At 43.7% G+C, this 27,746-nt stretch overlaps 1 protein-coding gene across 1 annotated transcript; it reads left to right on the top strand.

The window, feature by feature from the left end:
• Positions 1–5,043: 5,043 nt before the first annotated feature.
• On the top strand, positions 5,044–21,829 carry AKR1A1 (aldo-keto reductase family 1 member A1). The gene is made up of 9 exons (XM_004371797.2): positions 5,044–5,332; positions 16,379–16,468; positions 18,427–18,546; positions 18,718–18,866; positions 19,509–19,704; positions 20,011–20,210; positions 20,452–20,524; positions 20,675–20,761; positions 21,411–21,829. Exons 2-9 carry the CDS (start codon positions 16,385–16,387, stop codon positions 21,474–21,476), a joined length of 975 nt encoding a protein of 324 aa, XP_004371854.1. The 5' UTR covers positions 5,044–5,332; positions 16,379–16,384; the 3' UTR covers positions 21,477–21,829.
• The last annotated feature ends 5,917 nt before the right edge of the window (positions 21,830–27,746 follow it).

The raw sequence follows: 27,746 nt of genomic DNA, 5'->3' as shown, positions 1-27,746 counted from the left end.
AGTTCCAGCATTGAAGGATTCTTTGGGGGAAAATATTAAACGATGCAGGAAGCATCAAAAGAAGATGGAAGGAATACACAGAGACACTGTACCAAAAAGAATTGGTCAACATTCAACCACTTCATGAGGTAGCATATAATCAGGAACCCGATGGTACTAAAGGAAGAAGTCCAAGCTGCACTGAAGGCATTGATGAAAAACAAGGCTCCAAGAATTGACGGAATACCAATTATTGAGATGTTTCAACAAATGGATGCGGCGCTGGAAGTGCTCACTTGTCTATGCCAAGAAATTTGGAAGACAGGTACCTGGCCAACCAACTGGAAGAGACCCATATTTATGCCTATTCCCAAGAAATGTGATCCAACCAAATGCGGAAATTATTGCACAATTTCATTAATATCACATGCAAGTAGAATTTTGCTGAAGATCATTCAAAAGTGGCTACAGCAGTATTTCAAGGGAACTGCCAGAAATTCAAGCTGGATTCAGAAGAGGATGTGGAACCCAGGATATCATTGCAGATGTCAGATACATCCTGGCTGAAAGCACAGAAAACCAGAAAGATGTTGACCTGTGTTTTATTGACTACACAGACGCATTCAACTGTGTTGATTATAACAAATGATGGATAACATTGCGAAGAATGGGAATTCCAGATCACTTAATTGTGCTCATGAGGAACCTGTACATAGATCAAGAGGCAATTGTTCAAACAGAGCAAGGGGAATACTGCATGGTTTAAAGTCAGGAAAGGTGTGTGTTAGAGTTGTATCTTTTCACCATACCTATTCAATCTGTATGCTGATCAAATAATCCAAGAAGCTGGACTATATGAAGAAGAACGGGGCATCAGACTGGTTAAAGTCTCATTAATAACCTGCGTTATGCAGATGACATGACCTTGCTTGCTGAAGGTGAAGAGGATTTGAAGCACTTATTAATGAAGATTAAAGACCACAGTCTTCAGCACTGATTACACCTCAACATAAAGAAAACAAAAATCCTCACAACTGGACCAATAAGCAACATCATGATACACGGAGAAAAGATTGAAGTTGTCAAGGATTTCATTTTACTTGGATCTATAATCAACACCCATGGAAGCAGCAGTCAAGAAATCAAAAGATGTATTGCACTGGGCAAAACTGCTGCAAAAGACCTCTTTAAAGTGTTGAAAAGCAAAGATGTCACCTTGAAGACTAAGGTGCCCCTGACCTAAGCCATGGAGTTTTCAGCCACCTTTGAATTGTGGTGTTGTCAAAGAATATTGAATATACCATGGACTGCCAAAAGAACGAACAAATCTGTCTTAGAAGAAGTACAGCCAGAATGCTCCTTAGAGGCAAAGATTGCAAGACTACGTCTCACATACTTTGGACATGTTATCAGGAGGGACCAGTCCCTGGAGAAGAACATCATGCTTGCTAAAGTAGAAGGTCAGTGAAAAAGAGGAAGACCCTCAACGAGAAGGGTTGACACAGTGTCTACAACAGTAATCTCAAGCATAACAATGATTGTGAGGATGGTGCAGGACTGGGCGGTATTTCATTCTGTTGTACATAGGGTCACTATGAGTCGGAACTGACTTGACAACACCTAATAACAATAGCACTCCTTAAAATAATTTTGAAATTTGTAAATACCATTAGTTTTCATCATAAGTATATTGGCATTTTAACAAAACTCCTTTAAATATATCCAATGAAATCTAAATACCATAACAATTTGATTCCCACCATCATCCATCTAGAAAATAAACAAGCTTCTTCTTAACAGTTGCTAATTTTAATATTGTTCATTTTTCTCCTTGAGCTCATTTTTTCTGCTTTACTTCCCCACAGAATATTATCTTAATGTAACAATTTTTATGCTTGAGTTTTTAAAATGAACATCCTTTTCTGTAACCACAATATATAGACAAATTTATATAATTAAAAAAAACTCCCTGTGATCACAAGGCTCTACGTATTATGGGTTTTTTTTTGCAATTATTACACAATTTATAGAAATAACATATAGTAAAAATTTTGATCCTTATTAAACATAAAAATTCAAATGCATATTTTAATGAGATGGCTGGGAATCTTTCTTTCCAGTTAATCCTTGTACCAGTGGATGAATACTACTCATTTTGAGACCGAGACAGGGTTCAGCACCAATTCCATTCTCATTTTTGGTCTTTACAGATTTAAGTACTGAAATGTCTTTCCTGTTCACATAAGTTGATGAAAATAGTAAAAAGCAATACATTGAATTGTTTTATCTCTTTGCAAGTTATATGCCAAGAATCACAAAAATCTATCCTCCAAATTATTTTTAATGGTTTCCTAGCCTTTGCCAATAATTTTGAAAGCAATGAATTGGCAACAGACTTGTATAAGGATTGTGACCCAGTTACCAGTATATTCAACTGTCTTTGCTTAGTGCCCTCAAGGTTTTTACATTCTGGGGCAATACACCCTAGAAAGACTCAAGTTGGTGAGTGGCATGCCTTCCGTAAAATGGGAGGAGGATGATTGTGAAAGAGGTGATGTGTTTTCTAGGAGATCAGTTTTAGAAAATAGAGTATATTTAAGTTAAGGAAAAGGAAACGTAGCTTGACACTATTCATGCCTGAGTACGCTTTGGAGTGTTTATGTACACCTATGAGCATGCACACCTTCAATTTGACGACTATTGCTGTGAAAACTATTGGAGGGCCAGGCTTGCATGTAAGAATCCTTGTGTCCTTAACAAAGACTAAAACTTCCAGAGGTGGGGAAGGAGGGGGATGGGACACAGAATGACTCAGTAGTTCCATTAGTTGGCAGGGTCGCCACCGGATTATTGCACTTTGAACTTTTAAGAAATCAGACTTAGGAGGAAAAGTAACGAAGTGAATCCATCAAACCCTGCGGAAGACTGTGGGAGTAGTGGAATGGAACAGGTAGCAGGTGTCTCCTTGATGGTAAATCTTTGCTGGGCTAAGGTGTGTCTGAGGGGAAAAACCAAAAAATCTGTTGCCGTCGAGTCAATTCCATCTCATAGCGACCCTATAGGACATAGTAGAACTGCCCCATAGAGTTTCCAAGGAGAGCCTGGTGGATTCGAACTACCGACCTTTTGGTCAGCAGACATAGCGCTTAACTGTTCTGCCACCAGAAGAGTAATCATAAATTCTGACTCTAAAAGTTGGAATCTGAGTGTCTTTATGGGGATAGGTGATGTGATATGTTGGACATTTGGTCCGTCTGGTACTACTTGTATTAGGGAAACAATGGAAATCAACCCCAGGGGGTGGGGAAAGATATGGAGGGGCATTGGGGAAGGAGAGTCAAGGAGGAAGAGAAAGAGACACAGGGAGAGAAAGAGCAAGATGGGAGACAGACAGACACCCATGGGCTTGCCTACACTGGAAAAACCCTGCCTCCTGCCCAACCCCTGCCAAGGAAATACATAAATGCAAGACATCTGTCAGCCCAAATGGCAAGGGCTATTTGAAAACTCAAATCTGTAATTTAATGGCTGTGCGACTTTGGGCAAGCTATTTAAACTTTGAGTCTCATTCATGTGTAAAATGGATCATGAATACCTCCCTCACAGGATTCTGGTATGTTGGTAACATCTATACTATTTTCATCTGGGTGGTTGTTAAACTGCAAAAATTCAGAGCTGTTCACTTAAGATTTGTGCACTTTTTCTCAACAAAAATAACCCATACCACTCCCGTGGAGACAATTTCGACTCATGTTAACCCCATTAAGACAGAGTACAACTACCCCATAGGGTTTCCAAGGCTGAAATCTTCATGGCAGCTGACTGCCACATCTTTCTCCTGCAAAGCAGTTGCTGGGTTCCAACAGCCATTGGTTAGCAGTGAGGTGCTTAACCACTGCGCCACCAGGGCTCCTTACAAAAACAAACAAAATGAAATAAATTATTAAAAAAAAACCCAAAAACCCCTGTGGATCGTAAAGTCCAATCCGCAGCTGATCAAGGCGATGGTGCAGGACCTGGTAGTGTTTTGTTGCTGTGCATGGGGTTGCCGTGAGTCAGAGGCTGACTCAATGGCATCTAACGAGAAGTACAAGCCAGTGGGGTCAATTCAAGCCTCAAAGCATCATCTGGACAAGCAGAGAGAGCATTGTCATGGTCCCACACTGCTAAATGTGTACTGAGAGGCGCTCAGGACCATAGGATATAAACTTTCCTTGCCCAAGGCTCACCTGCCTTCTTACCAGAATTAACCAACAGGGGCACTTCCTTTTCCCCACCACCTTATCCCTTGTCCAGTCCATTCAAGCCAGAACTACACTGTAGCCACAAACACATCCTCTCTTCTCTCACTACCACTTATACTTTAACTCTCCCACTTGAGGTAAAAAATCAGCAAAAGGAATTCAGGAGGCTTAAGACTGTCTCTTAAACGAACTCTGTATTGCAAAATGGTTCAACAGCCAGTACATTTTGAAGAAGGAAGTAAGCTAGATACAAGTGGTTTAACACATAAAATGGGGTCATCAACCAGATCAGATGTTGTGAGGTTTCAATAAAATCATGTTAATAAAGTCTTTAGTTGACTGCCAGGCACATAAATGCGCAGGCAAGGCCCATGGTCGAGATAGAGGGACTAGGAACTTTATAGAGCCCGGAGTCAGGAGACCTGAACTCTCCTCTGTTCTGACAAAACTTTGTGTCGCCTCAGTTTGCCTGAGCAAATAACGGGCCCATCTTAGATGAACTCTGGAAACCCAGTCAATCTGACTCTAAGGAAGAGAATGAAGCGAAGGTTGGCATTTGTCATTCCCGGTGGCAGACACCCAAAAGAACAGCAACGTGGCAGGTACAGCTCCTCTTCCTCTGGCCGGAAAACAGGCAGCTAGCGTGAGCTAGCGCGAGGGCGCTTTGGCGCGAGGTGCAGTGTGGGCCAGCAAGAGGCGCGGCCTGGTCCCGCCCCCGGGACCACCCACGTGGCCGGCGGTGCGGGCATCTCCTTTTCCGCAAGGTCTTCAAACATTGGAGATGGAGGGCGTGCCGGAATTCTGGCCAATCGGACCTCCAGCGCCCAGGGGAGAAGGGGGTGGTACAGTCTTACAGCTCTGGCTTCCAACTCCCAGCTCCTCCCCCGGGGCGGGAGCCGGACTTGGATCGCAATGGGTAACTCCGTATTCCTGGCCCCAGTCCCTCCCTCGGGGAGGAGTTTATTCATTGCCGCCATACTTACGGCGGCTCCGGCCAACTTCCCTCGCAGGCCACCGTTCCCGCAGTCTGAGGCGTTTTGGACCCAGAGCTGGGCGCTGAGCTGAGCAGAGATCACACTACCCCGTTCAGGTTCTGTGCTCTTGTCGAGGTGAGTTTCTGTTGTTACTGCCCCATCTTCCTCCCCGAGGAGATGGCCTCAGTCTTTGACTACAGTTGTGTCCGCCCCTGTGATGGAGCGAAGAGCGCGGGCTCTAGAGGTGTCTATACTTGGTTTCAGATTTGAGCGCCTCCTCTTATTTATTTTATCATCTTGGGTAAGCTTTCAGCTTCTTTGGGCCTCCTTTTCCTCAGCGGTAAAAAGAGTTCCTTCATGAGAGCTGTAGCGAGAATTAAATGAGATAGAGCCTTTAATTCTCCCAGCACACATGTGTTCAGTGTTAGTTGGCATCTCCATTTTGTTTGATCACCTCCACGATTTTTCCAAGAGCTCTGACTTGCCATGGAGGTTCAGAGATTCTTTTCAGAAGTGGCAGGAGGGGGATGAATTCGCTTGCTTAGGTACCTGCCTTGTTTCTGGAAACAGCTGGCGCATGTTTTTCTGTGTCCCCACCTCGCTCCAGAGCTCTGTTAAAGTGAAACTCAGATCTGAACCTTCACCGAATGAGGCTACTGTTAATTAACTCTTCTCTTCCGTCTGCCCACACTTAAGGCTGTAGGACATCACTTTGAAGAGTCTTGATAGATCTAATCATGCCCGTTACTTTTCCCAAGGTCTCAGTTTCTTCATCTGTAATACAGGAGCAATCTCAATATGATGCTGTCTGGGACCACTGGGGTTTCTTGACGATGGTAAAGTGCTTTGAGATTCTCCAGAGATGATGCCTTCTAGGTTTCCAAAGTAAAGGAAGATGGAGGCAGTGGCTTCCTCAAACGCTCCTCCAGCTGGTCAAACTCCAGCTGTCATATCTCCTCCTTGCATATGGGCAGGCTGTATAGGATTGAGTTCAGACAGGTTTGTGGGGGAAACTGTTATGTAAATAGAAAAATGCAGCAAGGTGCTAAGGATACCAGTACATGGGAGGAGCCAGAAGTTTAAGCTAGCTGAAGGATGGGCAACAGTTATCCAGGCAAGGGTGGCCTTGGGGAAGGAAAGTATGCAGAGGGCTGGAGTCAAGTGGTAGCTGATTCTGCAGTGTCTGGAACATGGAGTCTGAAATGAGGAAGGCAGGGGCTAGATTATGAAGTGTATTACTAAGGAGTCTGGAATTTATCGTAAGGGTACAGGTGAACTACAGAAGGAGTTTGAGCCTGGGAGTCATATGGTCAGAGTTAGTGGATTAATTGTGGGGGAAGGGGTCTCACTGGAAGCAGAGCCATGAACTGACTTATTACCATGGCCCAGGTAGGGGTGATGGTGGGTGGAGCTAGGGTCGTGGCAATGGAGGTAGATATGGGTGGATTGAAGAAAGATTTAGTGTAAGTATATATTTTTAAATACTTTTCACATACATCAAGAAGTAAATGAAGTATTATTGCAATTTTAAGTCTTAACAGTATAGCTTAGAACAAACATCATTTTTTTATTTAGAAGTAATAACAGGATTTTTTTACTCAGCAGAACAGGCCAAATCTGGGCCACCATTACATATTTGAGGTAGTTTTCCAAGCTAGCTTCTTTATAAGTATGGGAGAAGATATCACTTACAAAAATTATAATCTGATAATACTCAGAAATGCCTGAAAGGAACTGCAAATACTCTTTAGATGGTTTTTATTTTAAGGCTCCATGGATTAAACTGTGAACATGCTGTCTGGTTTGCTTTAACACTTGTTTGCCAGGGCCTTAAGTCTCTGCTGAGATAGAATGTACAGGAAGAACAGCATGGGCCAGGCACCATGCACAGTGCTTTAGATACAGTGGACCTGAGATTCAAACCCAGGTCTTTGCAACCCCAGAGCCTAAAACGTTCCTCTTCACTCTGCTGCTGCATTTGATGAGTAGTTTTGGTACCTAAGGGACATTCTGATAAAAATGTCCAGGGGGAGTTGAATGTATGGAATTGGGGTAGGAGGAATCAGTGCTTAGGTGATAACTGAGCTACGCTGGGGAGTGAGAAGAGGATTGAGGACAGAGCCCTGAGGGACACCAACATTTATGGGAGGCAGAAGAAAGACCATTGCTGCCAGGGAAAACCCTTGTAAATGCTGCTCCCTCTTTTTCCTGTGTCTTCAAGTTCCCTGCATCCAGGCAGCAAGTATAGAGCCCTTCTCTCTGAAGGGAATGATGAGCCCCTCAGAAAAAGAACCTAGGACCTGAGTTGAGAATAATAAAACCTGAGTTCTAATACTACCCTCTTCTCCCCTCTCTCTACATGCACCCAGGTTCTCTCTCTTATATCTAGGACTTCTCCCAAGATAACCTAACCATTTCAAAAACTTGAGTGCTGCCAGAAGTCCAGTTAGGCAGTTCCTGACAAGCTCAGAGCCTGGAGTCTGTTAATGCAGGACTAGACTGGAAAGTTGCTACCTCAGCAGAGAAAGAGGAAGCCACAAGCTGACGGAGGAAAACACATTTTTCTTCCACTGTGGCCCCTCGGCTCCCGTCTTTGGAGCTCTTGTTCTTTGCAGACCTTTGTTAGGTCTTTCTACCTCCATAATCCTTGCTTCCCACACTCCAGCTCTTTTGGTTTGCAGTTTTACCAGCAAAAGTAGGGGGGAAGCAAGCATCAGGTTTCTTCCTTTTCCACCAGGCCAAGTTTTTGTTCAAGCTCTTACCCCAGGTGCAATTTCAGAGCCCTCCTGTGTGTGCTGGGAAATCTGGAAGAGGCTAACTGGTCACTTGTTTGGGGATCAAGCATGTTTGGGGATCAAGCCCAGAAAACCAGCCATATACCCTGATGGCAGTAGGCAGCCTAGTTCCATCCGTGAAGCCCAGACGTGATTGGATGATCTCTGGGAAGTGTGTGTCCCTGGGAAGTTTGGTTACAAGGAGTATTGAACTCAGCTATCAGTGGTTTGCTGTCCACATTGTTCAGTTCAGTTTTGTTTGTATGCTTTTTAGCAGAAAAGAGTGGTTTTCATAACCAGTTTGTACTAGACTATAAAATTTTCCTGGGTCAGAAGTATTAGGAAAGACAATTAGTGTACTGGTTATACTCACAACTTGTTTTGTTACATGCTGTACCATAATACTCTTAATGCCCTTTCAGAACTTGAAAACAAAGGTTATATTTATAAAGGTATTTTTATAATGAAATCAGTCCCAGGGAAGTGATATTTACAGTACTGATGAGATTAGGGGGGAAGGTAATTACTATCGTATTAACTCTTGAGGTGAGTATTTCCTCTCCTTTCCCTCTCACTGATATAACTCCTGATCATTCATTCTTTAAGACTTAATTCAAGTATCACCTCCAAGAAGGCGTTCTAGCTTGGTTACTCTTTTCCTGCAGCACTGTGTAGATTTCACCCATAGCTCTTACCATGTTATATTGATTTACCAGCTTGTAAATTCCCGGAGGGCAGGGACCCTATCTGAATATGTGTGTCTCTAGAGTCTAGCACAAGGCCTGGAACATTCAACATTTGCTGAATGAATGAGCATTCTTGGGCCATTTAGAGACTTCTAACTTTCAAAGCTCTTCAAAAGGTGATTCTCTAGTCACCCACCTACTTCGTTCAGTTGGTAATTTTCTTGTATATAATTCTTGTATATACTTTTCTGCTGCATTGAAGTCTTATGTCTAGTTCCCACTTCCTGGGAAGACTTCCCCCTTGACTCTTGGGAGAGTTCAGCTCATTCTTAAAAGCCAGTGTCACTAACGGGGACACTCAGGCGGCCAACAAATACCTAAAAAGAGGCATGAGATCATTAGCCTTTAGAGATATGCAAATCAAAACTACAGCAAGATACCATCTCACCCTTGCAAAAATGGCAATGATAAAAAAAACTCCGAAAACAACAAATGCTGGCAAGGTTGTAGGGCATTTGGAACCCTTGTACATTGATAGTGGGGTTGGGAAACAGTATGGCACTTCCTCAAAAAGCTAGAGATAGAAATACTTTATGATCCAGCAGTCCCACACCTAGGTATGTGTCTTAGAGATATAAAAGCAGTGACAGGAATAGACACGCACACACCTTTGTTCATTACAGCACTAATCACAATAGCAAAAAATGGAAACAACCTAACTGTCCGTCAACTGATGAATGGATAAACAAATTGTGGTACATACATACAATGGACTATTATGCAACTATAAAGAATAAGGAGCCTTGGTGGCGCAGTGGTTGAGAGCTATGGCTGCTAACCAAAAGATCGGCAGTGCGATCCCACCAGCCACTCCTTAGAAACCCTATGGGGCAGTTCTCTGTCCTGTAGGATTGCTATGAGTTGGAGTCAACTCAATGGCAATGGGTTTTTGTTGGATAAAGAGTAGTGAGGAGTCCATGAAAGACAATATGGATGAATTTGGAGAACATTATGCTGAGTGAAATAAGTCAATCACAAAAAGAGAAATATTGTATGGTCCCACTATTATAAAAAGTCAAGAATAGATATACACACAGAAAGGAGGAGAGGGAGGGAGAATCACATTCTAGATAGTAGACAATTTTTATTTTTGGTGATGGGAAAGGCAAGACAAAATATGGGTTAAGTCATCACATCTTCACCAAGGTAAATAAAGACACGAAGTACATGAGAAAAAGTGTCAATTTTGCAACAACAGTAAAAACAACCAAAAAACATGTTTGTGGTGGTGGTGGTGGTGGTGGTGGTTGTTTGGTGCTGTCTTGATCAGTTCCAACTCATAGCCACCCGATGCACAACGGAATGAAACACTGCCTGGTCCTGCGCCATCCTCACAATCGCTGTTTTGCTTGAGCCGATTGTTCCAGCCACTGTGTCAGTCCGTCTTGTTGAAGGTCCTTCTGTTCTTTGCCGGCCCTCTACTTTACCAGGAATGATGTCCTTCTCCAGGGACTAATCCCTCCTGATAACATGTGCAAAGTATGTGAGACGTAGTCTCACCATCCTTGCTTCTAAGGAGCATTCTGGTTGTACTTCTTCCAAGACAAATTTGTTCATTCTTTGGGCAGTCCGTATTATATTCAGTATTCTTCGCCAACACCACAATTCAAAGGCATTAAGTCTTCTTCGGTCTTCCTTATTCATCCTCCAGCTTTCGCATGCATATGAGGTGATTGAAAACACCATGGCTTGAGTCAGGCGCACCTTAAGTCTTCAGGGTGACGTCTTTGCTTTTCACCACTTTAAAGAGGTCTTTTGCAGCAGATTTGCCCCATGCAATGGGTCTTCTGATTTCTTGACTTCTGCTTCCATGGATGTTGATTGTGGATCCAAGTAAGGTGAAATCCTTGACAACTTCAACCTTTTCTCCATTTATCATAATGTCGCTTATTGGTCCAGTTGTGAGGATTTTTGTTTTCAAGTTGAGGTATAATCCATACTGAAGGTTGTGGTCTTTGATCTTCATCAGTAAGTGCTTCAAGTCCTCTTCACTTTCAGCAAGCAAGGTTGTGTCATCTGTATAATGTAGGTTGTTAATGAGTGTTTCTCTGATCCTGATGCCCTGTTCTTATAAGACAGGAAAGAAAGAAAAGACTAAAATGGATGTCAAGAAGGACTCTGAAACTTGCTCTTGAATGTTGAGTAGCTAAATCAAATGGAAAAGATGATGAAGTAAGAGAGGTGAACAGAAGATTTCAAAGGACTGCTCCAGAAGAGAAAGTAAAGTATTGTAATGACATGTTGAAAGACCTGGAGATAGAAAACCAAAAGGGAAGAACACACTCGGCATTTCTCAAGCTGAAAGAACTGAAGAAAAAATCCAAGCCTCCAGTTGCAATATTGAAGGATTCTACTGGGAAAATATTAAATGACACTTGAATCATCAGAAGATGGAAGGAATACACAGAGTCACTATACCAAAAAGAATTGGTCGATGTTCATCTATTTCAGGAGGTAGCATATGATCAGGAACTGATGGCAGTGAAGGAAGAGGTCCAAGCTGTACTGAAAGCATTGGCAAAAAAGAAGGCGTCAGGAATTGATGGAATATCCGTTGAAGTGTTGTAACAAACGAGTGCAGCACTGGAAGTGCTCACTTGTCTGTGCCAAGAACTTTGGAAGACAACTACCTGGCCAACCAACTGGAAGAGATCCATATTTATGGCTATTCCCAAGAAAGATGATCCAACCAAATGCCGAAATTATTGGACAATATCATGGATATCAGACGCATTCAAAAGCGGCTGCAGCAGTATATTGACAGGGAACTGCTAGAAATTCAAGCCAGATTCAGAGGAAGACCTGTAACTAGGGATTTCATAGCTGATGTCAGATGGATCCTGGCTGAAACAGAAAATACTAGAAAGATGTTTACCTGTGTTTTATTGACTATGCAAAGGCCTTGGACTGTGTGGCTCATAACAATTTGTGGATGACTTTGCGAAGAATGGGAATTCTAGACCACGTAATTGTGCTCATGAGGAACCTGTATATAGATCAAGAGGCAATTGTTTGAACAGAACAAGGGGATACTGCATGGTTTAAAGTCAGGAAAGGTGTGCGTCAGGATTGTGTGTGGTTATGTAGGTAGATATGAATGAATGCATATATGTGTATAGAAAGGCATATGTGACTAGATGCATGTGCATGTATAGGTGTATCTGGAGGCCTATGTATATAAATGTTTGTATGTACTGCATATATAACAAACCACATAGGGGGCACAATTATGGAGGCTTCTTAGACATATCCATATAACTTGTGGGATTGGTTTACTGGGTTAAAAGGCTTGCGACCATAGTCTTGAGGGACAGTTTAGTCAATTGGCATAACATAGTTCAGAAAGTTATAATGTTCTATATCCTACTTTGGTGAGTAGCATGTGGGGTCTTAAAAGCTTGTGAGTGGCCATGTAAGATACAGCTATTGGTCTGCTTGCGTGGAGGAAAAGAGAATGAAGGAAGTCAAAGGCTCAAAGAAGAAACAAATCTACAGGACTAATAGCCCACAGGAACCAAGGCCTCTTCTAACCTGAGACTAGAACCAGATGTTGCTCGGCTCACACTACTGACCATTCTGACCAAGAACACAATGGAAGGTCCCATACAGAATGGAAGAAAAATGTAGAACAAAACTCAGATTCCTAAAAAAGTTCAGACCTACTGCACCAATAGAAACTGAAGGAAACTCTGAGATTATTGCCCTAAGATACGCTTTGAACTTGGCACTGATTCTACTCCTGGAGGTCACCTCTCAGCCAAATAATAGATTGGCTTATAAAATAAACAATATCACCTGTGAGTAATGTGCTGCCTTAAAAAATCAACTGTATGACTCCAAATGGTGAACACTTACCCAAAAGCAAAGATGAGAAGGCAAGGAGGAGAAGGGAAGCTAGATCAATGGAAACAGAACAAACAGACTGGAAATAATGAGAAGACACATTGTGAAAACTGTAACTCATGTCATGGAACAGTCTGTATAAAAATTGTTAAGGGGAACCTAATTTGCTGTGTCAACTCTCACCTAAAACAATACAATTATTTATTATTTTCTAGGATCCAGCTTTTGGTCTTGTTAACTGTTTCAGTTTTTGTACTCTATTTCATTTAGTTCTTCTCTAATTCTTATTATTTCCTTTCTTCTGGCCCTTGAGAGCTTCTTTTGCTGCTCTCTTTCTGCTTGTTGGAGTTGTAGGGTTAATGTTTTGATTTTGGCCCTTTCTTCTTTTTGGTTGTATGTATTTATTGCTATAAACTGACCTCTGAGCACTGCTTTTGCTGTATCTCAAAGATTCTGGTAGGATGTGTTTTCATTCTCATTTGATTCTGTGAACTTCTTTATTCCATCCTTAATTTCTTCTATAACCCAGTAGTTTTTGAGCAAGGTGTTGTTCAGTTTCCATGTGTTTGATTTTTTTCCCTTGCTTTTTCTGTTTTTGATTTCTACTTTTATGGCTTTATGGTCAGAAGAGATGCTTTGTAATATTTTGATGCTTTGGATTTTGTTAAGGCTTGCTTTATAGCTTAATATGTGGTCTGTTCTGGAAAATGTTCCATGTGTGTTGGAAAAGAAAGTATACTTGGCTGCTTTTGGGTGGAGTGTTTCGTATATGTCCATGAGATCAAGTTGGTAGATTGTAGCATTTAGATCTTCTGTGTCTTTACTGAGCTTCTTTCTGCATGTTCTGTCCTTTACCGAAAGTGGTGTGTTGAAGTCTCCTACAATTGTGGAGCTGTCTATGTCTCTTTTCAATGCTGTTAGAGTTTGTTTTATGTATTCTGGAGCCCTGTCATTGGGAACGTAAATATTTATTATGATTATGTCCTCCTGGTGCATTGTCCTTTTAACATTATATAGTGTCCTTTCTTATCCTTTGTGGTAGATTTTACTTTAAAGTCTGTTTTGTTAGGGATTAATATTGCCACCCTGCTGTTTTTTGAGTCAAAACACAATACAATATTATTTAAAAAAAAAAAAAGTTTATGCTTTTATGTAAGAGTTTTGTTGAGGCAAGTACCAGAGAATCACAATAAAGAGTCAATCCAGAGGGGGAAAAAACCAAAAAAGCCAATGGCACTATCCCCTCATCCTTACCCTATAGAATTCACTTCCTTTTCTGTATGTAGCACATTGTACATGGTCCTGTTGTGAGGCTTTGTGGTGTAGTGATTTACATAATGTGGCTCTTCTAGCCACGCATAGGCTTGTGACTCCTATAAAATCATTGGGTAGAACTATGCAAATAAGGTGCTTGTGGTCCACCAAGGGGATTGGACGGCTTGGTAACAATGCAAATAAGGTGCATGGAACCTGTAAAAACAGTGTGGGAGAGGTGTCTAACCTCCTAACTTTACAAGTAGGAAGGAGAATCAAGATCAAAAGCCCAAGACTGATTCCTGTGAGGCAGGGTCAGACATACCTCCTCTCTTCACCACCTTTACCAATTCTGACACCAACCATCCCTCTCACAGTACTCTCTACTGGGTTCGATAATTCATTGCAATGGCCACACAGAACTCACAGACCATACTTACAATTATGGGATTTATTAGGGAAGTAACAGGTTACAGTTCAGGCTCAGGAACACTTAAGGATAGAGTTCTTTCATCAGGACAGCTTCTTCATAGCCATACATGCAGGCATGCCTCTCCCTGGCCCTGGGCCTCTGCCTCAAGGCACTCAGCTTTGTCTCTCTGTGGGACAGGAGTCCCACTGCACTGATTCCTGCTGCTGGGTCTCTTCTGCCACCACTTCTCAACATCTTTAGGGTTATAGCTCTCTCTCTTGGTCTCTTGCTTCCAGGAGCTTCTCAGCATGGGGATCCTAGGTCCAAAGGATGTGCTTGCTGGCTCCTAGCTGTTCTTCCTTGACGGTGGTGGGCTTTTCTCTTTCCCACCTCTGGGGTAGCTCATTTCAAACCCAGCAGGAGGGCAAAACTGACCAATCCCTTTAGTGGGCCACAATTTCCATATCTGTACAGTCCCACCCAATCACTTGGGTGGAAGTTACAGGACCATGGCTAGAAAGGCCGTACAAAAGTGATCCATCACACTGCAGAGCCCTTGTGGGTGGTGAGGCTGTGCAAATATGTATGGAACCCTAACGAGTGGATTGGTCAGTTTTGCCATTCTGCTAGGCTTGAAAAGAGAGCCAATCCCAGAGCAGAGAGGGGACCTCACTACCATGAAGAAAAAAGACCCAAGAGTGGAGCACATCTTTAGACCCAGGATCCCTGTGCTGAGAACCTCCTAGACCTATGAGACAGAGAGAACTGTTAATACTGGAGAAGGTGGGAGATGGTAGGAGTGGTGGCCAGTGTGGCAGAGAAACGGCAGCAGTAGCAGAACCAGGTCACTGGCACTAGACAGCGCAGTGGGCTTCCTGGCCCATGGAGGGAGGCATCTACAGTGGGTGTATTGATCTACTGGTTGAGTGGGGTGCCTCCGATGACTTAATTGGTAGAGCTAAAGAGTTTTGTAACACTTGCCTAAATAGGACAGAGGCCAGGCCGAGAGGAGCCTGCCCTAGGGGGGCTAACAGGAGACTGTCCTTGGGGGCAGCTAAGAGGAGACTGTCCTCAGGGGGCCGAGTGTGAGGGCCCAGGCCCAAGCAGGGCCCAGTGGCACAAGCCTGCCTATTGGCATGGCCAGAGAAGAAGCTGTCCTGATCGAAGAGCTGTATCCTAAGTTGTACCTGTTACTTCCCTAGGAAACCCCATAACTATTGTCTGTGAGTTCTGTGTGACCATTGCAATGGATTATCAAAACCCAGCAGAGAAATAGAGAGTGCTGTGGGAGGGACAGCTAGTGTCAGAATTGGTAAAAAGGTTGGCGCAAGGAGGTATGTCAGACCTCTACTTCATAGGAGCCAGCTTTGTGCTGATGTTGATCTTCATTCTCTCCCCTCCCTGTTGTGAAGTTAAATGAGGAGGGCTGATGCCGCCATTTTTACAAGCTTAGAACATGTGTTTTTACAGGTTTATGTTTCCCTATCTTATTCCTGCCTTTTTCCATTAGCTCCCTGGATCCTTGGCTCTACCACTTCTTAGCTGTTGATTTGGGGCAAATAATTTAAACTCCGAGCTTCCGTTTTCTCATCTGAAAATGGTTTAGTTCCTTGTAGGAGCTCACTAAGGCCTACCAGCATGGGTGACCAGACCTCTGTGAGAGGGACTCAGAGTCTCTGTAGTTCTGACAACCTCCTGGGAACGTTCATTTCATCCTCAAGAGAAGTTGCCTCTTCTTGGGCCTGTTCTGTTACCTAGTCTTGCTTTGTCTCCTTATGGCTTTTGCCTGCTTACACTGGCTTGAGACCTTATTTAGTCAAGGCTGGATACTTCTGGCTCTACACCCCATCTTTGTTTTTAGGTATTGGAGCTCTTTAACACAGACCTTTAGAAGGAAGGGCAGCCAAGCCAGGCTGGTTGTCTGGTTAGGGTTTATCCAGGAATTGTTGGCTTTGGTTCTGGGCACCCTGTCTCAGTTGCTTCTGCCTATAGGAACATACATACAGCCACATATTTGTTCCCCTACCACCTCTGCTCCCCTTTTCCCCATCCATCTCTCACCCGTGTTTTGTGGAAGTCTTGACAAGTGGGTGGCTGAGCCCCAAACTGCAGCATTGACTCCCACACCATTCTCTTCCCATCTTTGTTTCAGGAGGCAATGTCGACTTCCTGTGTCCTTCTGCATACTGGGCAGAAGATGCCCCTGATTGGACTGGGCACCTGGAAGAGTGAGTCTGGCCAGGTGAGGGATGGGGGAACAAGAGGGGAGCTTCTTGAGCCTCTGTCAGGGAAAAGGCAGGATTTAGGAGAAGGACTCTGCGTTTTCCCTGACAGCCTTCTCACCTTATACTCCACTTCATGTAGGGATGAGCCTGGAGGACAGTGGGAAGAGGAAAGGGAAGAAGGGACCAGCAGTGAGTCCTTGGCTCCCCCCAGCTGCTTTCACCTTCCCAGCTCACTCAGAGGAGGGACTGAGGGGCCCAGTAGGGCCAAGGGCATAGAAAGGAAACCTTTTTCTAACTGCATCTGTACTGTGTGCCACGGCAGATGTGGGGCCCACATGTGCATGCACATGTCCATATGTGAGTGTCCACGGCAGTGACAGCAGCCTTTGTTGTTGCTGGCATTGAGGAGTTGACTTCCCTGTATCACTTCTCATTCATTGTACTCCCTAAGGCCCCTCTCCTGTATCACTTCTCATTCATTGTACTCCCTAAGTCCCCTCTGCCCTATCACCCTGTGCTGTGGTCATGTCTTGTCTCCTACACCTAGATTTTGGGGGGTAGGCCTCTCCCTAGTATTCACATGCAGCTAGGCACACAGCAGGTGTCGGGGTTTGAACAAGAAGTAGGTCAACTGTGTAGACCAAGGATCAGCAAGCTTTTTCTAAAAGGACCAGATAGTTAATATTTTAGGCTTTGCTGGACAAAAGGCAAAATGGAGGCTATTATGTAGGCGTTTATATAACTGTTTAATAAGTAACCATTTAAAAATATAAAAACCACCCTTAGTTGATAAGCTTTAGAAAAGAAATGGAAAAAAAAAAAAAAAAAGGTAGCTGCTGTAGTTTATTAACTCCTAGTGTAGACCCTGGAGACCTGCTTTTCTAGGGCTGACATAGCACCTGGGGTGGGGCTTTTTCCATGTTTCTTGGAAATCTGAGTCAGAGTCAAGAGAAGTTTGGGGATTAAGTTTGGGAGGGACTCCAGCATGGAGAACAGCCAGTTCTATCTGGGATTTAGACTGGTATTTATGTTGTGGTTGGGTGATCTCTGCCTTCTTCCCTTTGCTTTCCTTCTACAGCTGCCTAGGACCCTGCAGCCAAGGACCCATTGATCTGGGCAGGCATTCCAAACAGCCTGGGGACAAGTCCAGAAGCTAGGTCAATGCAGAGTGTGGGCCCTTGACTTAGGTTCTGGACACAGAACCAAGGACAAGGACTGGGTTACAGAATAGCAGGAGTAGGGTGAGGAGTTTGAGTAACTGCCCCTAGATGGGGGTCTTGAATGCCAAGCCAGGTACCCATAGCAAGAGTTCTGAGTGCATTGTGGCAAGGGCCTGTCACCTTGGGTCCTGCTTCTGATGCCGTATTTCTAGTCTAGTTTTTAGCAAATTGACTCACCCATCCTCTTGCTTGATGCCTGCTTTCTTCTCTCCCATCTGGGGACTCTGGGCCGAACTTTTTCACCTTCCTTAGTTTTTTCCCTCTCATCTCTTCTGCTGGCCTTGAGCCTCCATAGCACACTGTGGCTGCATGACTCCCCACGGGCCTTTTGCTGTGTAGTCTTGATCTAGGAATGGATCATGTTCCCTAACCAGCTCCTCAGGGCTGGGCACCTGTCTCCATGACCTGTACTTCTATTTATCCATCCATCTTTTGATTCAAGAAATATTTACCAGATCTTCCTTTCTGTTAGATCCTGGGAACACATTGTTAGTTTTTTGCTGGGCTCTGCTGAGATGACTTGAGTAGGAAGGGAGTTTGGAGGTTGGTGGGATGGGGGCAGGACAGAGGGTTTGGGTCCCCTGAGGAGGCTTGTGGTCCTCTAGACTAGAGCCGTTTTCCATCTTCTCGCCTCCACTGCATGGATGGCCCTGGTATATTCCTGCTTTTCTATCACTGACCCTCGGAATGTTGGCGGGAAGGAGTTTCTGGCTTAGACCAACAGAGCTGAAACCTCTGCTCCTTTTACCTGACAGGTGAAAGAAGCTATTAAGTATGCCCTGAGCGTTGGCTACCGCCATATTGATTGTGCTGCTGTCTATGGCAATGAGGCTGAGATCGGGGAGGCCCTGAAGGAGAATGTGGGACCAGGCAAGGTGAGGACTTGGGCTCCAGAGAGGGGTGGGATGGAGAGTTGAGAGGCTGGGGCTGGAGGGTGGAGGGAATCCAGTACTAGCTTCCTTTTAGTTCCTCTCCCGAGGTGAGGTTGAGTGACACTTGGTGCCCATGGCCTTTCTCATTATGGTCCTTGCCTTTTGTACCACGAGGTGTTACGGGAGCATCTGTTTGTGACATCCAAGCTGTGGAACACCAAACACCACCCTGAGGATGTGGAACCTGCCCTCCGGAAGACGCTGGCTGACCTCCAGCTGGAGTATTTGGACCTGTACCTCATGCACTGGCCTCATGCCTTTGAGTGAGCTGTTGCCAGGGTCTTTATCCAGGCAGGCAGGCGATCTGGGTAGGGTAGTGTTAATAGGTTATCGTAAGTCACAGTGGCAGAGCAGTATAGGAACACTTGTCTGTGTGAGATATGCAGAGCTTGCCATGGGATCTCAGCCTTTTCTACTGTAATAGCCAGGAATTTAGCTATAGAAAAAGGAATGTAGTTTACTGTGGTGTATATCTTGGGTGTGTATGGGTGGTCCCTCTGCTCCCTTTATTCATTCAGGAAACATGTACTGACCCTTCTGTAGGGCTAGGTCCTGGGTTGCAGTAACAAATTAGCCCCAGCAGAGGGTGTGAGAGGAACCTACCATCAGTACTGTGTCCTGTGCTGGAAGAGCATGTAACTCCCTCAGGAAGAAGGAGCTAAGGAGGACATCTCAGAGGAAAGGAGATACAATCTGGTCTAGGAAGAAAAGAAGGGGGAATGGGTATTCCATGTAGAGTTAACACCTGAGTCATGATCTGGAAGGGTGAGAAAGCACAACTGTTTCTCACTCTTGGCCCTTTGGCCTCTTTGGAGTTGGGGCATGGAACATAGAGTAGCTGGATGGGCAGATAGAGCAGGAGCTTGGCATTTATGCCCACACTCAGGGGGTTGTCCCACACTCAGGCAGGGAGACAACCCCTTCCCTAAGAATGCGGATGGGACTATACGCTATGACTCCACCCACTACAAGGAGACCTGGAAGGCTCTAGAGGCACTGGTGGCCAAGGGGCTGGTGCGGGCACTGGGTCTGTCCAACTTCAACAGCCGGCAGATCGATGATGTGCTCAGTGTGGCCTCTGTGCGCCCTGCTGTCCTGCAGGTGAGCAAGGCAAACAGACCAACTGTTTGGGGTTTGTTCACAAGAGCATGAGTGAGCAGGTGATGGGCCTTCTTAATGGAAACGGCTAACAAGATGTCAGAGTGTTGGTGTGCAAGTTCTCAGCCTAAAAGCAGGTGTTGAATCCCTGGGAGAGAGTGAAATCGCCAGTGGCAGACAGAATGAGAAAAGCGGGCTGAGGAAGAGGGGAGCATCTGCAGTGCAGGGTTGGTCAGGACATGCATGTGTGAGTGGGGCTGGATAAGCTGGGTGTGGGCACTTTTGGTGATGAATTGTTTTCTGGCTCAGGTGGAATGCCACCCATACCTGGCTCAGAAAGAGCTGATTGCTCACTGCCATGCACGTGGTCTGGAGGTGACTGCTTATAGCCCTCTGGGCTCTTCTGATCGTGCTTGGCGGGATCCTGATGAGCCTGTCTTGCTTCAGGATCCAGTGGTCCTGGCACTGGCTGAAAAGTATGGCCGGTCTCCAGCTCAGGTCTTGCTCAGGTATGTGCAGTACTGGGGAAAGAGAGTCTGTGGGGACAAGGGACCCTGGGTTTGGGAGGCAAGGGTTGAGGGGTTCCTTAAGAGCTTGCAATGTGATCTGAGTGGAGGCCACTGTGAGGCATGTACCGTGTTCTGGTGGGGCTCCAGGGCTCTTGGAGCTCAGAGAAGGCTGCATGGAGGATGAAACAATGCTTAGGAGGACTAACAACTCTTCCTTATCTACCTCAATCCCCTGCCTTAGGTGGCAGGTCCAGCGGAAAGTGGTCTCCATCCCCAAGAGTATCACTCCTTCCCGAATCCTTCAGAACATCCAGGTATGTGAGTGATGGTCCTGTCCTTTTTAGCCTTTTGGGACACAGTGTGGCCCCAACTCTGCCTGGCTACAAAGGCAGTTCTTTGCAACCCCAGTTTCTACTTACATGGCTGGACTTTGTGACCCCCACCACCTCCCTTTTCGCCCCCAGGTGTTTGACTTCACCTTCAGCCCAGAAGAGATGAAGCAGTTAGATGATCTGAACAAAAATTGGCGATATATTGTGCCCATGCTTACGGTGAGGATTTATCAACCCCCAGGTTCAGGGAATGTGAGATCCCAGTAAGATGCTGCCCCAGGTCTGGCCTCAAGGTGTTGCTCAGGGGAAGGACAGAATGTTAGTGGTAGTAGTGGGAGCATTGCTGTCCAGGACACAATGATCTCTTTTCCCTTTATTGAGCTCTGGGAAGTAGTATAGTTCAGGGATAAGGAGCGTACCCTGTGAGTCCCAGTCCTGCCTCTTGGTATCTTGTAACCTAGAACGAGTTACTTGACTTCCCTAAACCACAGCTTCCTATCTGTAAAATGAGGGCAGTTCCTGACGGGTGGTAGGTTCTAAATAAATGATATCAATGAGGGGAACCCAGAAGGTATTTTTGACCTTGTTAGGGGGGATTGGGTGGGGTTCAAGCCTGCTGTACACAGGGAAATAAATAGTTTCCTAGCACTTAATCTCAGCTGAGACTGTTAGCTATGTATTACGGGTTTGGTGCTGTAATGCCTCTGATACTGTGGCATTCATGAGGCCAGGGGCCTGATCACTGCCATCTGGCATAGTGATGTAGATAGCTGAGGTTATTCAGGAAGCTTTGGGGAAGGGGAGGTACCCTCCATCTTTGGAATGTCAGCTTCTGCTAATGGAGTCATCTGTCCATCTGTCTTTCCAGGTGGATGGGAAGCGGGTCCCGAGAGATGCGGGGCATCCTCTGTACCCTTTCAATGACCCATACTGAGGACACAGCTTTCTGACTTCCCTTCCAGCTCTCCTGCTGTGAGGTCCTGGTATCTCCAGAAAGGGAGTTATTAAAGCTACTGGAGGATCCACACTGCTTACTTGTCTTATCTTTCTTGTCAAGCCTGGGAAGGAAATTGTTTCCCTTAGGAATGCCACACCTGGGCTGCTGGGTATGACCTGCCCCAAAGTCCAAACTTCCTTTTCTTTCCTGGTTCTGAATTCCAGGCTGCATTCCTCTATTAGGTACATTAGAGGAGGAACGCCATCTCGTGGCAGCTCTGAGCACTGCATGCTTCCCTAGAGTTGTCTTAATGGAGAATGTCATAAATTGGTCACCTTAGAGGACTGAGAACAGGGCAGTGAGTCTCCTGTGGTTTCATGGCAGTGCTGGGCCTGGGTGTTGAGTTTCCTTTCCCCTGTTCTGGTCAGTAAGGAGCCCTGCTGGCACAGTGGTTAAGTGTTCAGCTGCTAAGGGAAAGGTTGGCGGTTCCAACCCACTAGCCGCTCTGAGGGGACAGGCTATGTGGCAGTCTGCTTTCATAAAGATTACAGCATTGGAAGCCCTATGGGGCAGTTCTACTCTGTCCTATAGGGTTGCTGTGACTGCAAATCGACTTGACAGCAATGGGGAGTTCCGGCCAATGCCTAGGGCTAGGAATGTGAGGTACCCAAATGGGGATACCAGCTTGCAAAATCATGAAAGGTGAGGACAGGGGCTTTTTCTCTCAGATGTTGCAATCAGTGTGCATAGGCTACCTGAAGGAGGCAGAGTCAGGCTCAAGGCTTGGTACTCTGCACCTAGGGTCCTATCTTACTAGCTTTATAGTCCCACCAAAGGCCACTGATAACCAGGTTTTCGGAAAGTTTTTGGCAAATTGTTCACAGCTCCAGTCACACAGAACTGATTTTTGTTTCCCAGATGCTCCTCATTCAGCAAATACAGGTTAGGCAAAAGGCTAGACCCTGGGGATATGCCAAAACACATAAGGTCCGTACAGTCAGCTTGAAGAGACAGACTGAGTAATTGCATAATTAGTTTAACTATAATTAGAACAAGTGTTACGAAGAATTGCGGGACAGGAAGCCAGTTAATTTAATCAACTGAGATCTGAAGTATGAATAGGGATTAGTTAAAGGAAGTGAGAGTGAGAATATTGTAACGTGTAAATTGAACAGCTTAGGGGAAAGCCTTGAAAGTGGAAGAAGCTTTTCAGAAAACCAAAAGAAGTTTTGTGTGACAGAAAGTGAAAGAGGGGAGGAAGAATGGCATGGAATGATGCTGGAATTAGGCAGGGGCCTGGTGATGCAGGGCCTAGGAGAATGTTAAGATTTTTTTTTATCCTGCTTACAGTGGGAAGCCATGAAAGCATTTTGAGCAGTAATAACATTACTTGAGTTGTGTCTTAGACATAACCCTGGTGCAGTGAAGAGAATGGGTTAGAGGTGTAAAAAGTGGGTGGGAGAAGCATGTTGGAGGCTGTTACAAGAGGTTAGTCTTTTGCCTCTGGGCCTTTACACACAGTGTCCTGCCTGAAACAGTCTACCCTTTAGCCCACGGTGCTGGCTAACTTAACTACTAAATGTTCAGTTTAGCTGTCACTTCCTCAGGGACATCTTTCCTCACCTCACCCTCCCTAGGTGGCTCTCTGTTTGATTCCATAGCTCCCTCACACTGTATCATGATCCAAGACTCCACAATTAGGAGGTAAGGAAACCAAAGTTGTCATAACATGAAACTATCCACCAACAAGCGAACAACTTAAAAGTTATTCTTGACTCGTTATTCTTGCCTCAGACATCTCACCCTGCTTAACATCACATTTCTGTGTCTACATCTTTGTCTAAGCACTGAACAGTGTGGTGCACATCCACTGTGTCACACTGTGAAATTGCAAATCTCACAAAAGATGTAATGTTTTACGAAGCAATGAAAGTGATGTTGGAGAACTTCTCAAATCATATCCAAAACTACTGACAAACGAAGATCCGACAGTTAACTGAAAGAGAAAATCAAAGATAAGGAGACTAGACTTCAAAAGAGCATGATTGGAGTATCACAGTATCAGGGAAGGTCTCTGAAGTCCCTTGGTGGTACAAATGGTTAACACTCGTGGCTGCTGAGTGGAATTTGGAGGTTTGAGTCCACCCTGAGGCTCCTCAGAAGAAAGGCCTGGTGATCTACACCTGAAAAAATCAACCATTGAAATCCCTGTAGAGCACAGTTCTACTCTGACACACATGGGGTTCATATGTGTCACACATTAGTCAGAATCAAGTGATAGCAAGTGTTTTTGTTTTTTTTAAGAAAGGCATTTGGCAAAATTACAGTCCGAAGTACTTTTCTAAAAATATGATTATCGTTTCCAATAAAAGACTACAGACTCTGAATTTTCAAGTGAGACTGCCTTTATAAGCCTGCGTTGCAGGAAGGGAGGGAGTGCTGACCAGTCAGAGGTTAGCACCACCACGTCCCAGCTGCTTACATCAAAATTCTTCATATGTAAGTACAATCTAAGACACCTCTCAGAAGTTGCCTTGCCTGCGTGGAGGAGGAGCTGTCTCATACTTGTGTAGGGAAAATAAGACCCTGTGACATTCTGCAAGTAGCTACTTGAGAGAGGGGACAAATAACATACATTTGAAAGAGGACACAGTATTTGTCCAGGAAAATAAGATCTATGAAGGAGTTCTCATATTTGTCCAAGGCATTAAAATACCGATAATTCCTTTATTGGTTGAGATTTTAACTTTTAGAGTGTACACAACATGTTCCGTTGCTATTGGAAGTTGCTGTCCTCTTTATATTCTTTGTGGATCATTCACACTTTGACACCTGTGTATTCATGAAACTTTAAATATGCCCATTAAGGGTTATACTGTTGGTTTTGTTTCTCTACGTCTTGGTGGGCCTTTGGTCTGTCAAGATATGAGTAGGTTGTTTTATACAACATGACAAGCAAGCCCTACCTAGCGTAATAAATACATGGAGAGCACATACTGTTTCCAGGATAATAAATCTTTAACTTTTTAATTACATTGCACCTCACTCCCTTACAGCGATCGAAGGGTTGTTCTTTCTCAATGGAGTAGAGAACAGGACTATTCCTTTAATTTTAGGGATCTCTCTAATTGGCCTAGCAGATTAACAGCTTGTGTTAATAAGAGCTCAAGAGCCATTTATGCTGCTATGACTGAGATGATACCTCAATTTGTAGAGACCCCTGGTGTCACTTTTTGCATTAAAGCCCTACTCATATTCCAGAGAGATTACAATGGCCTTTTCTGCAAGCTTTTGTCAGGCAGCATAGGTGACATTTCTAAAAAATATTGCTCTGGTGACCTTGTAGCCCAACAGGGTTTATAGCCAATAATCGGATTTAGGAAGATGCTTAGGCCTGGTGTACATCAAGTATCAAAGAACCCAAAGAGGCAAAGGACTATTTTTCTCCACTACCGTAGGAAAAAAAAATCATGTGAGAGAAAGAGATTGTATGAGACAGGAAGGAGGGACTTCCTTGTAAAAGCAAAGTACAATGGTAAAGAATGGTAAAGGCTTTAGAATCCTACAGTTTATAGTAGCTTAGTGGTTTCCTTTCATAACACTAGTCTTGAGATGCTTTGTCTTGAGTCTCCGTGTACTTATTTCAGACTTCCTTATACCTCTTATTTTTTTCCTTATAGAAGATTGTAGGGAACCTCCAGGACAAAATTAAAAACTAGTGATAATTGGCAAGGTAATCTTGTTCCTAATCTTAAAGGGCTGTTTCTCCATTAAATATAATATTTACAATAGGTTTTTGGTATATAACGTTTAGAAACATAAAGAAGTTAGTTTCTATTCCAAGTCTGCTAAGAGATTCTTTAACCTTCTTTTTTAATCATAAGTAGAAACTATTATTTTGAAATTGTGTCTATAGTTATTCTGTATTTTGTTTTTTTACATTTTCTGTCTTTGTGTCTAGTTATTCTGTATTTTCTCTGTTTTGCATTTTTTATATTTCTGTATTTTTAATCTTTTCAAAGCAGTCTTTAGTTTGCTAATCCTCTTTTTTCTGTCTTGATTTCTGCCTTACCTCCTCCTTTCTTTTTCTCCTGCTGCTTTGAAATTTCTCTATTGCTGTTTTTCTAAGTTTTTTATTTGAATTTTTGCAGTCAGTTATTTTTAACTTTTCTTGTTTCCTGGTAAGTTTATAAAAGCTATAAATCTTCATCCAAATAGAGCTTCATCAGTGTCCTATGAAAGTTGACATGCAGTACTTTCATTATGAATTTTAGTTCAAAGTATTTCTTAACTTCTGTCATGATTTTTTAACCCAAGGGCTACTTATTCTTTGTACCGTATATAAATGTTAACTTGCAATGTAATAAAACTTTCTGGTTGGAGAATATTGTCTATATGATAGTAACGATTCTTTGGAATTTGTTGAGCCTTTCTTTGTGGCCTAATAAATGGTCCAGTTTTGAACATGTTCTATGGTGCTTGAATATAATGTATATTTGCTGTGTGTTGAGTATAAATTTCTACATATTTAGTCACTTGAGCATATTAATAGTATTAAGCATGTCTTCAATATTTCTGCTTATTTTTTGTTTAATGATTTCTGAGTGACGTTAAAAATTTCAACTACAATTGATTTATCTTTTCTGTTCTATTTCTATTTATTTCTTTTATAATTGTTGATATATTTTGAAGCTTGTTAGTATATGTGTGTGTATATGGATATATATATGTGTATATATTCATATTTATGATGAATATATCTAAGAAGTTTATTTCTCTCTTGCATAACATTTTGAGAGTAAACAGTCCAGAACAGGTATGGTGGCTTCATGGTATGAGGAACCAGGTTTCCTCTGTCTTATTGCTTTGTCATTCCTGGGACATTGCCCTGATAGATATGATCCAAGATGGTTCACCACCATGTCTTCTGAAAGATAAGCCCCTTCCCTTTGATGTCTCTACATGGAAGTTGCACATATCACTTCTGTTCACTTTCTGTTGACCAGAATGTCATCATGTGGGCACTTCTAGTTCTAAGGGACACTGACAGTTTTGCTTATATTCTCGTAACTGTGCCCTAAAATCAATCAACTAACCAATAAATTAAAGAAAAACAAAAACAAACCCAGGATCCATTAGCCCAAGAGACAAAAGGCCCACATAAACCAGAAACTCCATCAGCCTGAGACCAGAAGAACTGGACGGTGCCCGGCTACCATCAATGACCGCCCTGACAGGGAACACAACAGAGAGTCCCTGATGGAGCAGGAGAAAAGTGTGGAGCAGAACTCAAATTCACCTAAAAAGACTAGACTTAATGGTCTGAATGAGACTGGAGGAACCCCTGAAGCCATTGCTCCCCGACTTTCTGTTAACTCAGAATTAAAACCATTCGTGAAACCCGCTCTTCAGACAAAGACTAGACTGAACTATAAAACATAAAATAATACTCGTGAAGGGTATGCTTAATTCAAGCAGATACACGGGACCAAATGGGCGGCTCCTGTCTGGAGGCAGGATGAGAAGGCAGGAAGGGACACGAACTGGCTGAATGGACACAAGAAACCCAGTGTGGAAAGGGGGAGTGTGCTGTCACATTATAGGGACTGCAACTAATGTCACATAACAGTATGTATAGTTTTTTGTATGATAAATTAACTTGAGCAGTAAACTTTCACCTAAAGCACAAAAACAAACAAAAAAAACCATATCCTATTACTACTATAGAAGAGAAAGATATTGGGAGGAAAGTAGTAGTCTATCACAAGGCCTCTACATTTCGTATGTGAATATTAATTAATACCTCTCTTTGCAATATCCATTTTCTACCTTCAACTTTCACTCAATCCAAATCCTTTTTGTTTTACCCTCTCCAGAGAATAAACCTCCAGTCTTTTATTGATTTCGGGGAGAAAATTTGGAGGTCTAACTGCTGCTTTTTTTTTTTTTTTTAATTTTTTAAATTTTTTCCCATACAATAATTTATACATACATTGTTATGTGACTCTAATTGCTCTTCCCATACCATGACAGCACACTCCCCCTTTCCACCCCAATTCCCCATGTCCATTCAACCAGCTCCTAACACTCTCTGCCTTCCCATCTCACCTCTGGACAGAAGCTGCCCATTTAGTCTCTCCTATCTACTTGAGCTAAGAGGCACAGTCCTCACAAGTATCACTTTATGTCCCACAGTCCAGTCCAATCCCTGTCTGAAGAGTTGGCCTCGGAAATTGTTTTAGTTCTGGGCTGATAGAGAATCCAGGG

Source organism: Trichechus manatus, unplaced genomic scaffold (assembly GCF_000243295.1).
Source record: "Trichechus manatus latirostris isolate Lorelei unplaced genomic scaffold, TriManLat1.0 scaffold00015, whole genome shotgun sequence".
Lineage (NCBI taxonomy): Eukaryota > Metazoa > Chordata > Mammalia > Sirenia > Trichechidae > Trichechus > Trichechus manatus.
This window is presented reverse-complemented; position numbering and strand designations above follow the sequence as displayed.

What these genes read in the sequence shown, in the direction of transcription:
- AKR1A1 (XM_004371797.2), top strand. Translation starts at nt 16,385, where the DNA reads ATGTCGACTTCCTGTGTCCTTCTGCATACTGGGCAGAAGATGCCCCTG. An exon ending in GAATCCTTCAGAACATCCAG is followed by an intron (nt 20,525 to 20,674) that starts GTATGTGAGTGA and finishes TTTCGCCCCCAG; the next exon opens with GTGTTTGACTTCACCTTCAG. An exon ending in ATATTGTGCCCATGCTTACG is followed by an intron (nt 20,762 to 21,410) that starts GTGAGGATTTAT and finishes CTGTCTTTCCAG; the next exon opens with GTGGATGGGAAGCGGGTCCC.